This window comes from Sus scrofa, chromosome 1 (genome assembly GCF_054392235.1).
Source record: "Sus scrofa isolate SSC_HxYL_T2T_F1_AM1 chromosome 1, Sscrofa_HxYL_maternal_Yorkshire_Landrace_v2.0, whole genome shotgun sequence".
Taxonomy (NCBI): Eukaryota; Metazoa; Chordata; class Mammalia; order Artiodactyla; family Suidae; genus Sus; species Sus scrofa.
In genome coordinates this window covers 199,261,795-199,284,318 of record NC_139383.1, presented here as the reverse complement: position 1 = coordinate 199,284,318, position 22,524 = coordinate 199,261,795, and the positions used below count along the sequence as shown (strand labels likewise).

Sequence of the window (22,524 nt, the reverse complement as noted above, 5' to 3'; positions counted from 1 at the left end):
GCTTTACTCCGCCTGGCAGGACTGTTTACTCAAGGATGGGGCTCCAGAATAAGTGAGGCCCCGCAGCTGCCTGGTGACAGGGGACCCGGCCTGGGGTCCGCAGCCTCACCCTGCTGAGCTCGTGGAGCTGGGCCGTGAGGTCTGCCACCTGCTGCTTCACTTGCTTGTGCTCTGTGGTCTCCTTCTCAAGCTTCTCTTTCATTTTATTTAAGGTCTGCATCATCTCCTCCTTCTCCTGGGTCTTGGCATCACATTCTCGTTCTTTCTTTTCCAATTTCTGTTGCAACTCATTGTGCTCTACATGTGAAAACAATTGGACATAAAAATGGGGAGCTCTTCAAAGCTGAAGCATTTTCTCTGAACAGAAAATTGACTGAGAGTGAGTGTGAGACTCTTTATTAGATAAACATTCCTCTGCTTTAACAAAAGGAGCAATTTGTGGGCTTAGTGGCACTGGTGCTCAGAGGGGCTTCAGATAAACAACTTTTATCAACTACAATCTGTAAAGGCTGAAGAGGCTCTCCAGTCAGTCTAGAGCAATGCTCTGTGGAGGTGAATGGTGCCTGTTTGGCATTTAATTCAGAACCTTGTCCTAGACACAGCCCTTTAGTCCCACTAGGGAAAATGAATATTATCAGGGCCTCTTTCCACCAATTAGAAATGAGAATGAGGAGTTGCTGTTGTGGCTCAGCAGTAATGAACCCGACTAGTATCCATGAGGATGCAGGTTTGATCCCTGGCCTTGCTCAGTGGGTTATGGATCTGGTGTTGCTGTTAGCTGTGGTGTAGGTTACAAATGCGGCTTGGATCCCGAGTTGCTGTGACGTAGGCTGGCAGCTGCAGTTCCAATTCGACTGACCCTAAGTACCCCCTTCAACTTGTACATCTGAGCTTCCACATTCTGGGATATATTCCTACAGTACCACTCACTGTCCCCCTTCTTAGGTATAATCTCTCTTTATCCTAACTTTTAGTTGCTGTCTCTATTCTTCCTATAGCAGTTTCTGGAATTTATTTATAAAAATGTATGTGCAACCTCACTTCTTTGAGAGCAACCTGAATTCATATGAAGAACTCAGAACATCACACTTGGTATTTTCCCCTATCAGTGGCGAGCCTGCTTTTCTGCTCAACAGAAAAGGACAAAATGTGATGAGAGGAAAGGAAATGCTTCAGCATCTCTTGGACCTTCTTTTCAACACACTGAAGGTGGGGGTGAGTGCTCTTGTATTTCACTGGCTGTGACTGTATCACTTGGACAGGGAAGAGGAAGTCAGTTCAGCAGCCCAGTGAAAGAGCAGTGGCTAGAGTATGCTTGTTTTCTCGATGGGTCCAACTTTAATTGCTAATATTTTTAAGGAGGGGAAAAGTTACATCCATTCTGTGAGTGGCTGGCCTAATGATGGGCATAAATGACCCCCTATGTGATCTGATGCTGAGTGTTGCTACCAAAGACATACTGAGATACTCACCAAGCTCTGGCCTATTAATATTCCATAACACATCCATCTACAACGGTCAGTGATTATCTTCATGAATTCTCTTTTTATAACTGGAGCCAAACTAAGGTCACAGGGAGAACTGGATCACTAAAACCAAGAGGCCTATACTTCTCTTTTAAAATTCTGGGTTCTCCCTGGGGTCCCTTATTATATTTCTTAAAACCCAGTGTGCTCTAAAAGTTATGGGGAAGGTTGGGATGAATGGTAGTTAAGAAAATTTGAAGTAATGGATACGGAACAGCAAATGTTTCCAAAAAATTTACATGGTTATAATAAAATGAGGAAATATTTGGGAATCAGCGTGACAACTAAGATGGTTTGATTCAAGAAAAACCAGGCTAAGTGCCCTGAAGACATGGAGGGGAAAGACTGTTTATGCACCAAAGTAAAAAAGTAAGAAGATTCAATGCAGCTTTCTAAAATATACAGTAAGGAGAGTTGTCCAATAACCAATAACATGGCTTCTTCTCATCAGGACCTCATCATTTACCTTTTCTCATTTTTTCCGCTTGTTCTTTCCACTGCTTCACTTCATTTTCATTAACCAACCTGTATAATAGTTAAAGGAGCATTCATTACAAAAAGCACAAAGACCCACTGCTAAATGCATGCTTTCTGGGTACAAAAATTGTTTACTGCAGAGAAAATCCTCAGCATGCTTGAAACCCATTTTGAACCCAGATGTTATGTAGATATATGACATGCATACGTATAGGAACTCAAGGGTGACCTCTAGAACATTTCAGTTCTCCCACTTGCTATTTTGAAATAAATGTCCTACATTGTCACTATTATCTCAAGGGCTGCCAAATAAGAAGAAACTTACATCCGGACGACATTCTTAATATTAAAGTTTTCCAAAGGCGTGGAGTCAGGGTCTTGACCTTTGTCGTTCTGAATAACTATTTGCTGTATAATTCTATCCAGCAGTAGCCAGTACTGAACGGTGTTGCCACTTCTCTTGTCTAAAAAAAAAAGAAAAGAATGGTGGAAATACTTCAAGTGGTTTCTAAACTTGGATGAGCATTTTTCAACAGTGGTCATCCACCAGAGCCACAGAACCAGAGAGATGTTTGCAACATCTGCACCACCCCTTCCCAAAATTTCTGAAATTCTGACAGGCAATGATCATTTATATGATTGAGGGGCATTTTCTACCCCTTTCTAAATGTACTGTAAGGCATATATTTATTTTTAAAATCAAAGTGAGTTATAATTCATGTCATTTTGAGAACTTCACAACACCCCTTAAGCTGTGTGGAGACACACTGGGCTGTCACAAAACCAAGGTCGGGAATGCCTGGTGTGCACCCAACCTAGTCCACACTCTTCAGAAGACAGAGGCCTTTGGCTGATGTCTAAATGTTCACAGACACTCAGGTAAGTCACATATACACTCACAAGGCATTTGGAGGCAGTGGTGCAGGATGGACATGAAGTGAGGGTAAGCTTCACTGTGGGTCAGCCTCTTCCTGGTCAGCTCAAACATCTGAGTAGCACTTTTTGTGTCTATGTGAACCTGTTTCATATGAAAAAGAAATCCAAGTCCAACATCCAAGTTCATCAATTTCTACAAGGTAAGGTAAACAAATCCAAGGCAATCTAGCCACTTAGCAAAACAGAAATTTGATTTTGCTCTGGTTATATGTCAACGCTATGACACACATTACAACAGGGAAATCTATGAACTGCTGAGTCAAATCAAAATAATTGTAAGCATACATACCAGTTCAAATCTTTTGGCAAATTCTAGTTCATCTTCATTTCGGAGCATTTCAAAAAAATCTAAATGCCTGAAAGTCAGTTAAAGAAAAGCTATTAAAAGTAGAACATCCTACAAACACAGGCACATGGGAATCAGGACATTAATACTATGGCCTTTCCTAAATTTTCAGATACTTCTAAAAGAAATAAGACAACAAAATCTGAATGCCTTCCCTTAACCATGTTCTATCATCTAAATGAAATGAGATCACTACAAGAGACAAAAAGCCTAGGATGCCTAGCACATAGAGGCCAAGGCATAAAGGTTTATCAAATCCCAAAATAATCAAATCCAGGTTCTACTCCCAGAATCTATAGAATGAAAACCCGATATAACTAACTTGACTGACCACTCAACTAAAGATTACAAAACAAATGTTCATGCCATTCACTTATTCATTCAAATATTTATTGAATATTGACACCAGGGATGATGAGTTCTGTGAAGATAAATACATCAGGGTAGAGGGAATAGAGATGATGGGAGGTGAGGTGAGGAAGGTGAACACCAAGGTTGGAAAAGGTGTCTCTGTAGGGAACAAGTCATCTGGACATCTTTGGGAAGATCTTTTAATGCTGAAGAAATAGGTGCAAAGGCCTTGGGGCAAGGGTATTTTGACATGTTCATGGAATATCAAGGAGAAGAGCATGGTGGAGTGTGTGCATGAGGGGGAAGAGTAGTAAAAGGCAAGATCTGAGAGCTGGGAGGATATGTTAGAAATTGTAAAATGACTGCAGACAAGAGCAAATGAACAGGAAAGTGGAAATTAACATTCAGAGATTGTCTATCAAAGGTGCCCAGTGATTCCACATGGTTTACAGTCAACTTTCTTAACAGCTCTGAAAGAGAGCAACAAACAGCAGCATCATTATTTCTTCAGGAATAAAACCAGTAAAGTTCAGAAAAATTGAGTAACTTGACCAAAATACACAGCAAGGAAGTGGCAGGACAAGGATATGGATTCAAGTCTAAAGTCAAAACTACACAAGTTCCCTAAGCAATGTGCTGCTTCTTCCATTGAGAGAAGCCTTACTATAAAAACATCTATTAGCCGGCAACATTTTGGTTCAAGTTCCTTAGGTCACAAGTAGTTCACAGACGGACTCTATACACACAGCAAAAGCATGAACAGTCTGACTTACCTATCTAATGTTGAATTTTCATGTTCCCTTAATTTATCTATTACAGGTTGAATTCCCAACATCAGAAATTCATAGCGAAGATGAAGTCTAAAGTCCAAACTTTCCTGAAAGTAAAAGGGTGATGAGTACATATATAGGCTCTTTAGACTAGATAATCTGTAATCTTTTAAAATTATTCTTTAATAATGTATATTTTAAATTGAGGTACAGGAGGCTCTTACCACTCCTGCGCCTTGGCTTAGCACTGCATTGATGAAGGACATGATGGCAGTCTTGAGGCTCACTTCATCTCGATACCGCCCCGTGCTTTTATCCAGGTCATTAATTAACGTCTACCAAGGATGCAAGCGTGAAAACAAAGGGCTGAATATAATTGCTTACCTTACACTCATTTTATTCAGAACTTAATTTTTAAAAACTCATGTTTAATCACTGATCCATAGAAAGCTAGCTTTTCCCCTTAAGATTAGTCCTAAAAACTTTGCTTTCAAAATTCTTACATCATCTATGTTCAAATATACAATTAAACAAAGTACAAATGACTGTGCTTGGTTAATTCTGCTTGCTTTTTATATTTGAGTAGAAATATGGTGACATACTGTCACTGTTTATATAGATCCTAAATCAAGAATGGCAAGTCATAAAATTTTTAGGGATCGCCCATTTAGTGGATCAAAAAGCGTATAATATAATGCGTAGGAAGCAGGGCTATGTTTTTAAATTCAGAACAGTGATCTCCCCTCATCCTCAGGGGGTATGTCCCAGGATCCCCAGTGGACGCCTGAAACCATGGATAGTACTGAACCCTATATACACTTCTACAGAGACTATGTTTTCCCTATATGAACCGCTGAATGCTGTGTACAGTGTGGCTACACTAGACAAAAGGATGATTCACATCCTGGGAGGGACTGAGCAGGATGGCCTGAGATTTCATCATGTTATTCAGACCAGCTGCACAGTTTAAAATTTCTGGAATTTTCTGTTTAATATTTTTACACCACAGTTGACTGTGGGTAAATGGCATTGTGGAAAGCAGATCTGCAGGTAAGAGGGGACTACTGTAAATCCACAACCCTGGACTGATTAACTACAGGAAGAATATTCTACTCTCTGCCTAAGAGGAAGGAAATGCTTGAAGTCACGACGTGAATGATCACCACAGGGGGAAATCTCAAGTTCTGTTTCCCCTTCAGGGCAGGAAAAGGCACTGTCGGGAGGCCTGAATGAAGAAGGAAGCACCCACCTGAAAACGGGTTCTTTCGCTGGCATACTTCTGGTAGTGCAGCATGGCCTGCAGAACCTTCTTGTGGCCCCCGGGAACCAGGCACACAGCGCCCAAGATTTCCAGCACGGCTACCTTCGTTTTAATGTTCTCTGTACTCAGACTCTGAGCAATTACATTAATACTCTCAGAATGAGCCAGGACGTGAGCCCGACCTTGAGAGTTGTTCATGAGTGCCTTTATACATCCAATGAGAGAGGTATGTATTCGAGACTCCGAGGTCTCGTAGTCCATGGTCTTTAAAAAGTTGAGAATACATGACAGGCCATCCAAGTCGATGAATCTGGTTACAAACCTGTCATAAAAAGAAGGATGAAATGTACCAGACTTAAGTCTCTTTGGAATTAAAAAAAATTTTTTTATAGTTGAATTACAATGTTGTGTCAATTTCTGCTGTACAGCATGGTGACCCAGTCATATATATACATATGTATATACACAAACACATTGTTTTTCTCATTATCTTCTATTATGTTCTATCGCGAGTGACTGGATACACTTCTCTTTGGAATCTTTTAATAGCTCTTAATGGAAAAGTTTCAGGGCAGGAGTAGGCAGGAGAAAGTAAGAAGATGTAGCTCTGAAAGTACCAAAAGAAACACCAGATCCTTTAACCCACTGTGCCGGGCAGGGGATTGAACCAGCGTCCTGGTGTTTCAGAGATGCCACCCATCCCGTTTCACCACAACAGGAATTTCGCTGATGAAGTTTTCTTAATTGGGCTCTTCCTTGGCACAGACCTAATGGTCAGTCTAACCAGAAGTGTGAAAAAAATTTCCATTTGAATTAATAAAATCTTAACTGATATAATCAATTAACATATCTTATAACCACAGAACATCAGGAACGAGAAGACATTGAGAATATCCACCTGAGGTTAAAGTCATCTGCTGATCTTGTGTTATTATAGCATCCAGTCCCCACGTACTTTTATGTGTTGGCCACTGACCAAAGGCTGCCCCATATCCATGAAAGTCAGAGGGCATCCTTAAACTCTACGATAATAACTTGCCAAATTATATTTCCTTAAGGTTTACAGCAAAAACATTCTTTTGTATGACCTGATACATGGCATCCCAATATATAAAGCAATACTTTATTACTGTGCCCTAATCTTATTAATATTTACATTACTTACTTATTGTAAAGTCAATCAATAAGAATAATTCATATTGCACATCTGCAGGTTAAGCCTCTGAAAAGTTCAGAAGTAACATAACCTACTGATGAAACCACTCCAGAATTTCCAAACTTATTTAGCCTTGGATGCTCATTAACATCTGAGAATTCAGAACACACATACAGAAGGAAACACTGTTAAGACAGGCTAGAAAACTTATGTTATACAACTGTATATAATTTTTGAGGAATCAGTGGATTTTTCTTAGCATTTTACAAACATAGTGAATCTTTATTTTCCAGCCATCACATCGACCACATGATCTAGATACAGCCAAGCTTCATTCATAGCACTTGTGCTAATAAAATGTACCTTCAAGCACCCCCATCTCCCACCAAAACTTAGAGGCATTAGTGGAAAATGAAGGTGTGAGAGGTAAAAGTAGAAGCTGATTGCCCATCCCTCTCTTTCTTTTTTCTTTTTCTTTTTAGGGCCGCACCTGCAATATATGGAAGTTCCCAGGCTAAGGGTAGAATCAGAGCTGCAGCTGCCAGCCACAGCCATGCCAGATCAGAGCCACAACCTATTCCACTTGGATCCTTAACCCACTGAGTGAGGCCAGGGATAAAACAAGCATCCTCATGGATACTATGTCAGGTTCTTAACCTGCTGAGCCACAATGGGAACTCCATTAGTTTGCCCATCTATTTCTTTTATTACAGTTTTATTCAGATATAATTCACATGCCATAAAATTCATACTTTCAAATGTACAATTCGGTGGCTTTTAGTTAATTGAACCATGGATGAAATACTTTAATTATTGAACATTCAATGAATTGTCTTCAATTAAAAGATATGCAGACTTAAGCCATTAAATGGCTAAAATTAAAAAAAAAAAAAAGAGAGAGAGAGAGACTAAGAAGCATTGGTAGAGATGGTATAGATGGAGGGAATGTAAAATGGTGCAACCACTTTGGAAAACCCCTGGGCAGTTCCTCAGTGTTAAACATAGTGTTGCCACATGACCCAGCAATTCTACTCCTGATATACAGGGAAGTGAAAGCTGTGCAACACTGTCACTATCTGATTTTAGAATACTCGAATCACCCCCAAAAGACCATTTCCCTCTCTCTCTGGTTCTCTGTATGGATTGGCTTTTTATGGATATTTCATATAAATGAAATCACATAATAAGTGGTTCTTCGTGTCTGGCTTTTTTCACTTTGCATGATTACTTTCAAGGCTCATCTGTGTTGGAGCATATATCAGTATTCCATTCCTTTTAATGGCCGAAAAATATTCCATTGTGTGGCTATATTGCATTTTACTTATCAATTCATCAATTGATAGAATTTAGGGGTTTCCAAATTCTCGCTACTATAAATAATAGTGCCATACACATACAAGGTTTTAGGGGACATATTTTCACTTCCCTTGGCTATACATCAAGGAGTAGAATTACTGGGTCACATGACAGCACTATGTTTAACACTGAGAACTGCCTAACCATCTTCCAAAGTGGTCACACCATTTTACATTCCCAACACCTATACCATCTGCACCAATGCTTCTTAGTTTCTCTCTCTTTAATTTTAGCCATTTAATGGCTTAAGTCTGCATACCTTTTACCAAAGATAAACAATTTATTGAATGTTCAATAATTAAAGTATTTCATCCATGGTTCAATTACATGTTTTTAAAACTTCCTCAAAAGTTTGGCTAGTGTTAAAAAAAAAAAAAAGACAAGAGAAGGAAGAAAAAAAGAAGGGAGGAAGACCACAAAAAAAAAAAGAAAAGAAAAAGAGAAGAGACAAGTAGTACTTGCAACCCAATAAAAAATCACCTCATTGGTTTCGTCCTTAATGCTGTCTTCAAACTCTCAATAGTTTTACTTCTCTCTTCTTCCTCTTCCTTCTCTAAAGCCAGCAGAGATTTTCTCTATGCAGAGAAAACAAAGTTACTTTTCAATTTCTCTGTTTTAATTATGGTACAAATAAGACAAGCCCACAGATTACAGGCTACTATCACTTTTAATACATATAATCAATAAGACTACAACTAAGATTTACTATAAGCCAAAAGGTAGAGCAAAAGCTTCAAGAATTCCACAAATTCATTCTATTGCAGATTAGTCCTTTAGAATTTAGGTAATGCTTTAAGGAAATGTTGAGAAATCTTAGAAGAGATTAAGTTATCCAAACACTTATATAACCATTCCATAACTACATTCTGATGAAGATATTACTATTTCCATTTGATAGAAGATCAGACCTGCAGTTAAATGTAACATTCTGGCAACTGAAGCTAATAACATTATCACATGATCAAATACAGTCAAGCAGCAATTTTCCCATGCTATTGCTCCCATCCCTCAGCAAAAAAAAAAAAAAAAAAAGGAATCTTTTATACTTTTTCTTACATCAAATTATTTTTTAAGAAGAATAATTAAACTGGACCTGATATAAAGATAGACAATTCCTCCAGAGGAAATACTTATTACATACCTAGAAATAATTCAACATCACTTGGAAATCAGGACATGGAATGTGAGCGGTGTGTGAGTGTGGGCTCTCTCCCTACCCAGGGGTCTACTAGAGCAGTGCTATTCAAACTTGAATGTGGCTACAAATCGCCTGGGGATCTTGTTAAAATCCAGGCCCTGATTTGGCACATCTGAGGTGAAGCCTAAGATACTACACTCCTGACAGTTTCCCATGCAGTGCTGATGCTGCAGTATGTGGACCCATTTTGAAGAACAAGGCTCTAAGGAACCCAGTCTCAGTTTGATATTATAAAGTCATGAATGCCAGTAAGTTTCATAGACTTGTTGAAAAGTCTTTTCCTTTCCTTTTACCCCATGATAACTGAAATGTCCTAAATGTATCCCTAAGTCTTGTGGTCCTGGGTGCCTCCATCCACAAAACCACAGGCACCCCGCCTTCCTCCTCTTAACATGTGCTTGTCCAGTTTCAGTCTTTTTACCTGTTATCAATTCTGATAAAATGCATGGTTGGGAAACAGATTGGGGTATTGGGGTGGGGGGAAGCACTTGGCTCTTGTCCACATGTCTCAGTGATCCAGTCTCTCCCTTTCTTTCAGGACCACAAATCATCAAGGGGGGACTTCGTGTAAATTTTTCAAGTTAACACTATAAGCATTAAGTAACTAAATGCTTACTAAAGCCTAAATTTGACTTCACAATTAGGAAGGTAAAGCCCAAAGCAAACATGTATCAGTAGCATTTATGGCAACTGAAATAAAAATCAGTAAAGTCTGGTTTTGTAAACTTGACATTGTTTCTACTAAAGCTGTTCTCTTGCTGGTGAAACTCCTGGACAGCTGTCACCAGAGGATGGTAAGGGAGAAGCTGCATGCAGAAATAGCCAATGAATTTCTTTACGGCTGTGTGAGACCCATCTCCCGGAAAATTTAGCACAAATCCAGCCAAGTACGTTTAATCTCCTGTGGCACAGCTGAACTGATTTAGGCTCTTAAGCAATCACTTTGAATCTGCAGCTCAGAATCAAGATTTTTGTGAACATCACTTCTTGTCCTTAAACTTAGTCACGCAAAACCCTCCCACCAAATTAAAGACTACACACGTTTCTTACTGTGGTTCATTAATACTAAGTAAAGATGTGCATATTTTTCCTTTTAACAATCTTGGAGAGGGTGGAATAGCCAAATAAAGGCAGACTACATTAAGTCTCTCCCCAAAGGCAATGGGAGATTTATGGAGAGTCAAGAAATTTAAATTGTTACTTTCTTTCCCAATATAAAGACTATTACTTGCCTCCCCAAACAGAAGACAGTATGCTCTTTTCTTTGTGTAATAATATTAGAGTTGCATCGAAGATTTTTACTATAGTGAGGAAACTGAGGCTATGCAGATGAACCTGATATTCTAATGTGACTTTTCAAAATGAAATAATTTATATAACGTTCAAGTTTTCAAGCTTTACATTCAGCAAGAAGTCTAAGTTTGCAGCTTTTCCTAGAAAGGGGAGATATGCCTACATTTCTGAAGATGGCGGCTAGGCCAGACATCCAGTCTGCGCCTTGGCATATCCTGGACAGGCCTGTGGCGGCCTTTTTGGGTGCTCTACACATTTACTAAATCTCTGCTCACATGAGAAGTGGGCAAAGGACAAAGTGCATCCTGGCAGAGGATCTTCTGGTTAAAGCTGCTAAGGTTTACACTAGAACAGACAGGGCTGAGAGCGATGCACAAATTGGGCACAGAGACCACTCCTGGCTAGGAGTCTGGAACTAAGCTCCTGTTTGAAACATTTCACTGGTGTGAAATCAGTAAGCCAACCCGCTAAGCACGCTGAACTTCACCTTACATTCTCCCTCCCTGAGAGCACATGTAGAAGCCGCACAGCAAGAAAGCCCAGGTCTTTCTGGAACACACACTCTTTTATTATACTGTTTTTCACTCTTTTAAAGCCAACAGATCACTCGGGGGTCCTTTAAAGAACAAAGCATTTTTGTTAAGAGGCTTCTGTAAAGTAACTGAACTTGTTCCACAAAGGGCTTCACAGACCAGTAAGTGCTGTGGTTCTCAACCTGGACTGTTTATCAGACCCTCCAGATGCCTGCCCCCATCTCAGAAAAGCTGGGAGGTGGGGCCGTGGGTGGGATTACCAGACCTCTTTTATGTGCCAAAGGATTCTAAAAACTGAGCCAGTGAGAGGCAAACTGGAAAGGAGTCTTTGAGCTGAGATGGACAGATGTAGATTCCAGCTCTACTATTTCTAATGAGATGACCTTGGGCAAGGTGACCCTCCTCTGAGCCTCAGGCTCCTTATCTATTAATAGTACTTGTAGCACAGGGTGCTTGTAAGGACTGAAAACAGCATGTAAAGTGCCTGTTATACTGCCTGTCACAGATGTACACAGCAGCAGCAGTTGCTATAGATGCTGAAGACAATGGATGATGACAATGTGGATAAATGGCCTTCAACAATTTCTGAAGCAGAGAGCCAGAGTGTAGCTGCCAGGCCATGAAAGGATCTGGAGGAATCACATGCCTTTCCAGTCCCCAGGGACCATGTCTTAGGATTTCTGCTGCATGCTGTCAGGATTCTTTCAATCAGAGAGACCAACTAGAACTACAGGAGGAGGCAGTGGCAACAAATATGGTGAGCAAGACAGAAGACTCAGCATTGGGTTTCTGGTCTTATCAGGCCTCCTTGTTCCTTTATGTACGCAGGAGGAGCCCTCTTTATTTCATCGTCTTTTACCCTTAACCCTGGAAAGATGCTGGCTCTGTCCTTATAGGAGCATTAGAAAGTTTTGTTAGGTTTAAAACCCATAAAGAATAGCAACGTGACTGTCCATTTAACAGCCTTGAGAGGCTCCTGGAAAGGGCTTTGGATTAGGAAGCAAATATAATTAAAATACAGACAACTCATGAGTGTAACAAAAGATTGTCCAAGGAACTGGACGAAGGAGAAGGGAGGCCCTTAGAGAAGTGCCACATGTTGGCACATCACAGGCCAGACCTCACTCTGGACAAGGCCTGGGCTTCGTCGCTAACATACAAGTTAACCTAAGTGCCCCAAAATTTGAAGAAAGGAAAAATCCATAGTTATTTAGTAGTTCTCCATTGATGGAAGTGAATTCACTAACAAAGGGGCAACTTCTCTTGTTAGACATCAAACAAAGCTGACTTAATTTGAAAGCGAGACTATCTGCCTGACAGCTCTTTCGTTCTCTACTAGCTAAGAACAAGAATTCGGAAAATAACCTTTACGTACAGGAAATGTAAATGGCTCAACATTACTAGTGCTTAGGCAGATGCAGAGAAAATCCCTGATGGTCATTACAAGCCTCCTGTTTTGCTAACATATTCACACAAATGCTGAGATCACCCTTTTCTCATCCTTGCCATGTATAGGATGCCTGGTATAAGGATTTGATAGCTATCTTCTGTTCTTTTCTGCTGTGTTTTTAGGCGAGAAACCCTTGAGGCAAAAGCTTATGCAGTTCCTTCTATAATTTATACAGCCCTGTTCACGTTCACAGGCTGTTTATTATTCACTGTGTGACAGCAGAAGAAGCATCTTCAAAGAAAAAGTCAGAAAAGAGGAAGTTACTAAAAGTCAAGGCCTCAAAGTTTAGCAAAAGCGTGATGGTTCACATATTCTAGTCAGTTTTTAACTTTTGCAGCAGCAGCAAAAATTAGACAATCTAAAATGTTTGCTCTATGAGATAAGAAACTAATTCTCCACAAGGACTCTGGGGACAGCAGGAAAGGGAGAGGTATGGAAAAGTATTATGGAAGCTATCATCTGCTTGAACATAATAAACTCATAGTTGGACCTAACAGATTAACTCTTAAAATTCTGAGTTTGCCCACTGAGGCAAAGACTGCGCTACTGTGGACAACATCCACTTTTTAACAACATGATTAGAGTTTAAGCTATTAAGGCTCAAATGCTGATGACATGTTTTCTGCTGTCATTTCAGCTGGATCAACAGATACCCCTCACTCAGATCCCACTGACATCACCAAGCCATCCAACGTGATCAGAATGCATATTTTAGACATTGACAATGCATTTTTAGCAATTACTGACCCCCAAATCCCAAGTACTGAAGATTTCCCAAGGACATCTCAGCATTATTATTATTATACCTTTTCATTAAAGCACTTATTCAATGAACTTCTTTTGTTATTTGTGTGAGTAAAACAGTACCTTGGTACCCTGTAAGATCAAGAACCCGGGAACCAAGAAAGTTCTCAATTTAAATTTTTAAAAAATGGGAAGAGAACAGTGAAGGAATACTTGCATTGTACAATTTTTATTTTTTAATTTTTAAAAATTTACGTATTATTTTTGGCTGCAACTGTGGCTTGTGAAAGTTCCCAGGTCAGGGATCGGAACCTACACCAGAGCAGTGACTTGAGCCACTGTAATGAAAATGCTGGATCCTTAACCCACTGCAGCACAAGGGAACTTCTCGTTGTACTATTTTTAAATGGTATTAACTTTTAGGAGTTCCTACTGTTGCTCAGCAGGTTAAGGACAATGCTGTCTCTGTGAGGCTGTGGGTTCTATCCTTGGCCTCCCTCAGTGGGTTAAGGAACCAGCATTGCTGCAAGCTGTGGTGAAGGTTGCAGATGCAGCTCAGATCTGCTGTTGTGGCTGTGGAGTAGGCCACAGCTGCAGCTCTGATACAACCCATTGTCCAGGAACTTCCATATACCGCAGGTGTGACCATTAAAAAAAAAAGAAAGAAAAAAACAGTATTAATTTTCAGAATGGTTCTGTCTGTTCAAAGTTCCAAATGACTGGTAAGAGCAATTGCAAGTTAAAGTTGAACAGAAGCCAGATTTATGATAGTTCCTCTAATAACAATAAACTCACTTATATTTTAACATGTGCTAATTTTATTTAAAACATACTAGACAAAATCCTTTCACCAAGTATCACTCCTGCCTCCATTTTATCCCCCAACATTGAGTGTTTGGAATGGAGTTTGGAAACATAATAACGTTTGGTAATTCTTACTCAAGTGAGTTTATTGTGCAACTGTATGCTTTGTACTCAACTTGCATTTTAAACTGGGTGTGGAAGAGCAGAAAGGATACCTACAGCAGCCATGGAATTGAGCTGATCAATGTAGAATTCAGGCCAACTTGTTGCTCCCTTGTTTTCTTCCTGGTCCTAAAGAGGGAAAAAAAAAAAAAAAAAAAAAGTGATGTACACCAGATGTATATATGCAACAGTCATAAGCACATCTGACCCCCAGAGCCTCTAGACACTGGCCCACATAAACCATTAGAAGACACTAAGATATAAGATATTTGTCTTTTAATGTTGGCCTTAAATCATCAGACCATCCCCTTGACCCTTGACTAGGGTGGTCTTCCTGATCCACAGAGAGTGCTGAAATAAGAATTAGATGTGACAAAGGGGACATTTTCTGAACTATGGATCGAGGAGAGATTAAATGGGAACTTAGCCACATGTAGTACAATGCTTTTCCTTTAGGGGCACAATATCATTGAGGGTCTGTGTTTGCTGCAAGGACAAAGGTTGTCTAGGTCCTGTGTCATACTGGCTACATATTGCTGGACTACACATCTGGGTGAAATCTGCAAAAGAGGGAGCTTGTGTTTTTTTTTTTTTGTCTTTTGGCCGTTTCTTGGGCAGCTCCCACGGCATATGGAGGGTCCCATGCTAGGGGTCTAATTGGAGCTGTAGCCACCGGCCTACACCACAGCCACAGCAACTCGGGATCCGAGCCGAGTCTGCAACCCACACCACAGCTCACACCAACGCCGGATCCTCAACCCACTGAGCGAGGCCAGGGATCGAACCTGCAACCTCATGGTTCCTAGTCGGATTTGTTAACCACTGTGCCACGACGGGAACTCCAGGAGGGAGCTTGTTGTACAGTGACCAAAGGATTTGGCCAGTGGTTAACTAGACTTTTTCCATTAATTTATTCAGGCTCCAGCAGACAGTAAAAATTCTGAAGAAGGGTTTCATTGGAAGACCAAAACTAGGTACTGCTTAACATGAGGGGGGTAAAATAAAGCCTAACACTGGATGGAAGGTAATAAAATGAACACACATTAGTCTCAACCCTTGCGCTGAGGCAGCTTGTGGGCTAGAGAAAATGTAACACGTTTTAGTTGAAGAGAACTGAAACCTAAGGAATTCAGGAACCCATTCCTAAACTGCTCCAGCCAATCTTGCGTCTTACAAACCAGGTGACTTAAAGCCAACACCAGAGCTCCCAGGACCTCTTTGGGTGGGAGAGCTGTGCCAACCTGAGCCCACACCTCCCCACTAATTCAGCTGGCTGGGGCCTCTGCTCCATCTGAGCATGGAGTCCACTAGAAGCCAGTACAGACCGCAGTGGTGCAAACCGGCATGGCTTTAAGTCATTTGTGTGATCAAACTCAAAGAGCAAAGTTTCAGCTCTTCTCTAGCTCCACATTCAGAGAGCACCTTAGCACAATCCCTATCTCCTATCACCTTGGAGAAGAGCTGGGCCAGGTACACGGAGCTGCTACTGGACAGTGAAGTAGTTACTACCTATTTTCTGGTGTCAAGATCCCAACCCTTAAGTAACAGTGTCAAGGTGGGGCTGGCTATTTATTTCAGTCCTGTGCTTTACTTAACAGGGAAACTAAACACATTGCTCTAATGCAATGAACAATTTCAAAACTCTTCTTTAAATAGTTACAAAAAGGGGGCAGGTAAGCATTGCTTACACTGTCTTAAAAGCTGGCAGTAACTGATATCTGAACCCAGGCAGTTGCATGAATTTCATCTGGAGACTGAACAAGCCAGATGATGGGGACAAGGGCTATAGCAGCAGCTTTGAAGTTGGACTGGATTACACTTCCATGGCTTTAAAAAGCTTAGGAAATCTGATGAGTCTTTAGAATAGCCTCTGATTATTATTTAACATGCTAATAAAATAGCTACAATGGTAGTGTGAATGTTGAACCCTTCTCTCCCCTTAAAACAGAATCTCTGAGTTACAAAAAACTCACTGTTACCAATGTATTCAGCAAGCCAAAACCCACAGTGCTATTCAATAGTATTTGAACCTATAAAATGAAACAGAAGGTGCCAGATCTTTCAAGTCCCTCAAACTAGGGCAAATTTCCAAAACTACAATAAAATCACATCCCATGTCTGGGGTCTCATGAGAACGTGTTGTAAGCTTAATAGTCATAGTTATGAAACAGAGATCATTTTAGAAGCTTAAGATTAATATACAGAGAAAAATCTTTTACACTTTGAAAATGTTTTTAAAATAATGTAAACAGACTAAAAGTAGATCTAGATACTGCAGTCACAATAAGGGGGAGAAAGTTTCATGTTTATTTTACATGCCTCAGTGCTGAGAAAATCAAATGAGCTAACGTATATGAAAGCTTCTCATAAAAGTACTAAGTGTTATCACTATATCCCTGGAGGTGGTCCTCAGCAGTCTTCATTTTAGCAAGGCATCTTCACTTTCCCCTAGGCAATCCTGGTCCTGTTATCCAGATGTGTGCTACAGTGGCCAAGAGAAACTCATGGGCACAAACTCTCCCCCTCCTTTGTGTGGCTACTAGAGTCTATAATGATAAAGGGACACATGCCAGGAGATGAATGCAAGTGTACTCCGAGGTCCCTTCAAAACACTGGCCATGGAGACTTGCCGAAAGAGAGATTCTCTCCTAAAAAGCCATGAGAGGGACCAATGATGGAAAAGCAACATGTATAACACTCCTGGAAGGCAACTGGGTCCTATGGATTACCAACCTCTAACACATTATCCTTTGAGCCATCTGCCTCCATTCTATTTACTTGCTCTGGAGAAACAAGTGGAAAAATACACAAGCTTGTGTAAACTGTATTATTGTAGTTATAATAGAAGCAACAGCAATATCCAATGCTTAGAGAGCTTACTGTGCATCAAACACTGTTCTGAGCACTGTGGTCTTTGTTTAATCTACCCTGTGAGAGTAGGTGCTGTTACTACACTCATTAGTGGAGAGGAAACAGAGGCAAAGGGAGGAGAGATGAGATGCTAAAGGTCATCCTGCTGGAAATTCAGAGGCAGTGGGAAAGAATCATGGCAACCTCTTTCCCAAGATTAGACCTCAGATTAACCACAAGCAAAAACACTGAGTGCAGAGCTGGCCTTTTGGTCCCCCACTTCAAAATAAGAGATTCAGACATGGTTAGTGGCCAAAAATGAGCTCATTTCCCCCAAACCCTTATTGCTACTTTTGGTACATTCAACATTTCTGATTATTATTCTCCTAAGGCCTGATGTTTTACCCGAGTTACCTCTGAACCCTCCCTCTAGACTCCATCTGTGGGACCTCTATCAACACCTCATCTATCTATACGTATGCATGCAGACAGTGCTTAAGAAGCTCTTGCGAACCTATTCTCCTATTCTGCTATACACCTCATGTTCTAGGCGGTCTTCATGGGGATTTTTTAAGCACATTTGAAGATAAGCCAATAGCACTGACCAGTGGTGGACACTGAATTGTAAACAAAACCCTCTCCAAACCATACACATCTAACCCTGCTTGTCGCCATGTCCATCACTGATTCCATTAGAACTTTTCTCTAAGACGCAGGAATTCTGCCATCATTCTATTCTTTAAAAAAGTTGCTTTCCCCTTCTCTAAGAAAGATTGTAGAGGAGTTCCCGTTTTGGCTCAGCGGGTTACAAAATCCGACTAGTATTCATGAAGATGTGGATTAGATACCTGGCCTCGCTCATTGGGTTAAGGATCTGGCATTGCCACAAGCTGCAGCATAGGTCACAAATGCATCTCGGATCTGTTGTTGCTGTGGCTATGGCATATTCCACTCCTAGCCTAGGAGCTTCCATGTGCCATGGGTGTGGCCCTAGAAAAGAAAAGAAAAAAAAAAAAAAGCCAGATTGTAGATAACTCTCAATGATACCCAGAGAAGGTTGTCTTATAGTAATACAAATTCTAGCAATCACACGGCAGGCATGTGGAAGTTCCCAGGCCAGGGGTAGAATTGGAGCTGCAGCCACCAGCCTATGCCACAGACACAGCAACGCAGTATCCAAGCTGTGTCTGCGGCCTATACCACAGCTCACAGCAACACCGGATCTCCAACCTACTGAGCGAGGCCAGGGATGGAACCTGCATCCTCATGAATTCTAGTCAGGAACATTAACTGCTGAGCCACGAAGGGAACTCCTAGCAATCACATTAAACGCTCCTTTTATTCTACCTACAGAATGGATAATTCATATTAATATCCAGTTGTTTCCTCTTGAAAATGTAATAAGCATTTAGGTTTATATGTCCATCTTTAGAAGGTCTATTAGAAAATTAGAATTGAATTGATACAAACATTTTATGTTATTAAATTCTCCACTGATAATTAGCTTTTGAGAATATCTGCAAACATCACTTATATTCAGAGAGCTGGCATGACCAGATAAGGCCATGCAAAGATGAGAGTCTAGAACTTGCTTGGCAGTTTACTCAATCAGCATTTATTGGTAAATTTAAATATCTTTGAGTCTCGTTTTTCTTCTGTTCAAAATAAGAAGTGAGACCAGACTGTTTCTGTTTTCTTCTTTTTTTGTCTTTTTTTTACAACTGTACTTGCACCACATGCAAGTTTCCGGACTAAGGGGTGAACTGGAGCTGCACCTGCTGGCCTCTGCCACAGCTTATGGAAAAGCCATATCCTTAACACTCTGAGGGAGGTCAGGGACTAAACCCACATCCTCACAGACACTACGCTGGGTTCTTACCCACTAAGCCACATTGGGAACTCCCGAGACCAGACTGTTTCTAAAGTCCCTATAAGCTCTAAAATTCTATATAGCTCTAACAATTAGATGTCATGAAAAACATGGTGTGCTACTATACTTAGTCTGAGGAATCAATTTCTAAAATCAATAATTTAAAGTTTATGCTGTTCAGTGATTCAGTTACAAAACCCTTAACTTTCTACAGCTACTTCCTTTACAAGGTAATCAGAAGGGGAAAGTATCCTCAACATTAGTTATTTTATTATTTCTCTAATCCAACTCATCCTGTTTTCTTAGCAGCTTGATAGTCATCAATAAGGGTATTCATGGAGAGAATTCCCTGTTGGATGGGTACTTGGACAGTCTGCCTTTGCTTTTAGCCTGTACCGATTACAGCTTTAATCCCTTTTCTAGGTTTTCCCCTTTGCTCCTATAATCTCAAACTCTTAAGAAACAAAAACAACAGAACAGAACAAAACAAAACAAAAAAGCTTTTCTCAAAAAGGGAACATGTCAATATGAGGGACCTTCAAGAACACTGACTTTTTAATTTAAATCAGGCTCAAATAAACTTAGAAGGTAAAAAAAAAATACAGTCTTTCTAACCTCACTTTATATTCAACTGGCACATTTTTCATTGCAAATCTCTGATCAGTGGCTACTAAGAAAAAAAATCCAAGAGATTCTCTCCCATCCTCTTTAAGTGCTCAACAGTGCATTTGTTTTTCTGAGCCCATAAGGATACATTTTGCATTATTTGTTTGCACTCTTTCTGAGGTAAACATTCACAGCTCTATCCCAGACTTCTGTCTCTCATTTCACTACTATATTTCTACCAATCCAAGCAGACTGAATTCCATTTCCACCACCATCCGCAGACATGTATTTGAATCCTCAGCCACTTACTTATGACCTTTAGTGGCTTCCAGGCAGGCAAGGTAAATAACTTCTGTGTGTGATTCAGTTTTAGTTCCCTTTTCTGTAAAAGGGGTACCTACCTCATGGGGTCATTGTGAGGATTTAATAAGTTAATACAAGTAAATAAAGCACTAGGAACAGTACATATAGAAATGTTCAGTAAATATTATTAGATAGGATGATAATGATACCATTCCAGAATCTCTAGCTACGGTCGGGGTAAATTTTGGCAATAACTGTTCAAATTTAAAACATACACAGCTTTTTACTCTGCAACTCTACTTTCAGGAATTTTTTTTTTTTTTTTGGTCTTTTCTAGGGGCACACCTGCAGCATGTGGAGGTTCCCAAGCTAGGGGTCTAATTGAAGCTGTAGCCACCGGCCTACACCACAGCCACAGCAACTCGGGATCCGAGCCGAGTCTGCAACCTACACCACAGCTCACACCAACGCCGGATCCTTAACCCACTGAGTGAGGCCAGGGATCAAACGCACAACCTCATGGTTCCTAGTCGGATTCGTCAACCACTGAGCCACGATGGAACTCCCTACTTTCAGGAATTTAGCCTATGATTACATGTTCACACTTGAACAAATACATGTTACAAAGATTTTTTTTTCCATTGCAGTGCTGTTTGAATTTGCATATAATAAAGTTAACAAATATATAGAAAAGGGAATGGCTGAATAAATTACTTTGGAGCAGTAGCAAAGAGTGAAGCAGAGTTGTGTAATGATATTAAAAATGACGGGCGATATTACAGAGGAAGAAAAAGTTTTAAAATATTACTTCCCATCTAGAGAAGAAAAATATGTACACTATACACAAACATTTTTGGAAATAGATACAAATAAAATTTAATAATGGATACTCCTGGGTAGCAGTAGGAAAAATCTTCTACTCATAAACTTTTGTATAATTCAGACTTTCATTTTACTAAGAACATGCCCTGCTTTCACAATTAAAATAGGAATATGGTGAAAAGCATTACATGTTCTGTTAGGATAAGAACTTTGCTTTTTCTAAGGTTTTTGACATGAAATATATCACATTACGATTCTGAAACATTTGGGGTGTTTTCTTTTCTTTACCCCTGGAGCACCCTTCTGCTCCTCACAGCAAATATTTTAAAACATTTCTCTTATTACCTTCCCTTACCAGATTTTCTATTTCTAAAACAGGCTATAACCCTAATATCAGCTATTTATACAGAAAAGAAACTATATGGTTTGGGCTAAGAGTCACATACCTGAAGCATGCTAACACTGTCTAAAATTTCCACACTCACATATTTGTGTCACAAACAATTTCTTGGTGGCAGCTGAAGTCTTTCAGTATATAAGTGGGTCTCAAAGTACAACCTAAATTTTAAAGTTTGAAAGTAAAGGATACTTCTTTTGAAATTACCACAGCACACATTTTCAACAGGATCAAGTAATAATATGTAAGAACTGATACAGTTTTTTCTTTAGTTTAAAATGCTCTTAGTAAGGCCCAGAATAGACCATGCAAAGGTCAATCAATTGTAAAGGACATGTTCTGTGGTTGTTCACTAGACCACAAATCACAGGCTGGAGCCACATGCACTTGGCCAACTAAAGCCATAAATCACCATTCACTGTTAAAAACTCATGAGGTTCTTAGACAACACTACTTAGGAAAGAAAGACACACTCTTTCACTACCTAAATTGGCTAAAAATCTTCTAGCAATAGGTAATAGTACCATCAACTCAAAAATAGTAGATACATATTAAGGTTTAAATGAATTTCAATAGCAGAAAGGTACAAAGTAAATTTCATTCTGATAATTTTCATTATAGGACAAGGGCAACAAAATAGTAAGAAAACCTGTTCCAGTTTTAAAGAAAATGCTATTAGAAAACACATTAACTATGATAGTACAGGCTCAAGAAATTCTATCCCTTGTGTAATGATCAAGATAGCCACCTGTTGCATTAAATTATTGTTCCTATTCTGGATTTCATGGGTTCAGCCCTATATCCTAATGAGTACAACAGATGTTAAATAAATTCACTCTATACCTAGAATTTTTACAGAATATTAGGCAGAAAGGGGCACACAGGTCAAAATATTTTATTCTATTAGTTATGTCTCCGTGATGTGTGTGGCATCTAATAACCTCAAGCGAATGATAGGAAACAGATGCCAACATGGGTGAGACCTGGTCCAAGGAACAGGGAAGGAAGGGTAGGTAGGATGGAAGACAGAAAAATATTTTGTAGAAGGCCTTGCTAATAACTTCTACTAACTTTCCCTTCTAGCTCAGTAATAGTATAATTAGCATCTTCTTGAAAGATGGCCATGATGCAGTGTGAAACCACCAGCTTTTTCTTTAAAGGGACAGATTATATATATTTTAGGCTTTGTAGACCACACAGTCTGTTGCAACTACTCATTTTAACCCTGCTCTTGTACAGTGTAAAAGCAGCTATAGATAGCACTTAGAGTCAGCCCCGCCGTGTTTCAGTAACACTTGATTTACAAAAGCAGG

At 39.9% G+C, this 22,524-nt stretch overlaps 1 protein-coding gene across 5 annotated transcripts in view; it reads right to left on the bottom strand.

Annotated features, from left to right (window-relative positions):
- Positions 1–22,524, bottom strand: part of DAAM1 (dishevelled associated activator of morphogenesis 1) — a 175,713-nt gene that overhangs the window by 41,046 nt on the left and 112,143 nt on the right. For all 5 annotated transcript variants that reach the window (XM_021102688.2, XM_084982491.1, XM_084982494.1 and 2 more), the window contains exons 4-13: positions 14,421–14,492; positions 8,660–8,754; positions 5,656–5,989; positions 4,631–4,741; positions 4,410–4,513; positions 3,229–3,295; positions 2,904–3,021; positions 2,329–2,467; positions 1,993–2,051; positions 110–297 (exon numbers count right to left, since the gene is read on the bottom strand). In XM_021102688.2, the coding sequence (XP_020958347.1) occupies positions 110–297; positions 1,993–2,051; positions 2,329–2,467; positions 2,904–3,021; positions 3,229–3,295; positions 4,410–4,513; positions 4,631–4,741; positions 5,656–5,989; positions 8,660–8,754; positions 14,421–14,492 (1,287 nt within the window). The remainder of the gene's footprint in view (positions 1–109; positions 298–1,992; positions 2,052–2,328; positions 2,468–2,903; positions 3,022–3,228; positions 3,296–4,409; positions 4,514–4,630; positions 4,742–5,655; positions 5,990–8,659; positions 8,755–14,420; positions 14,493–22,524) is intronic.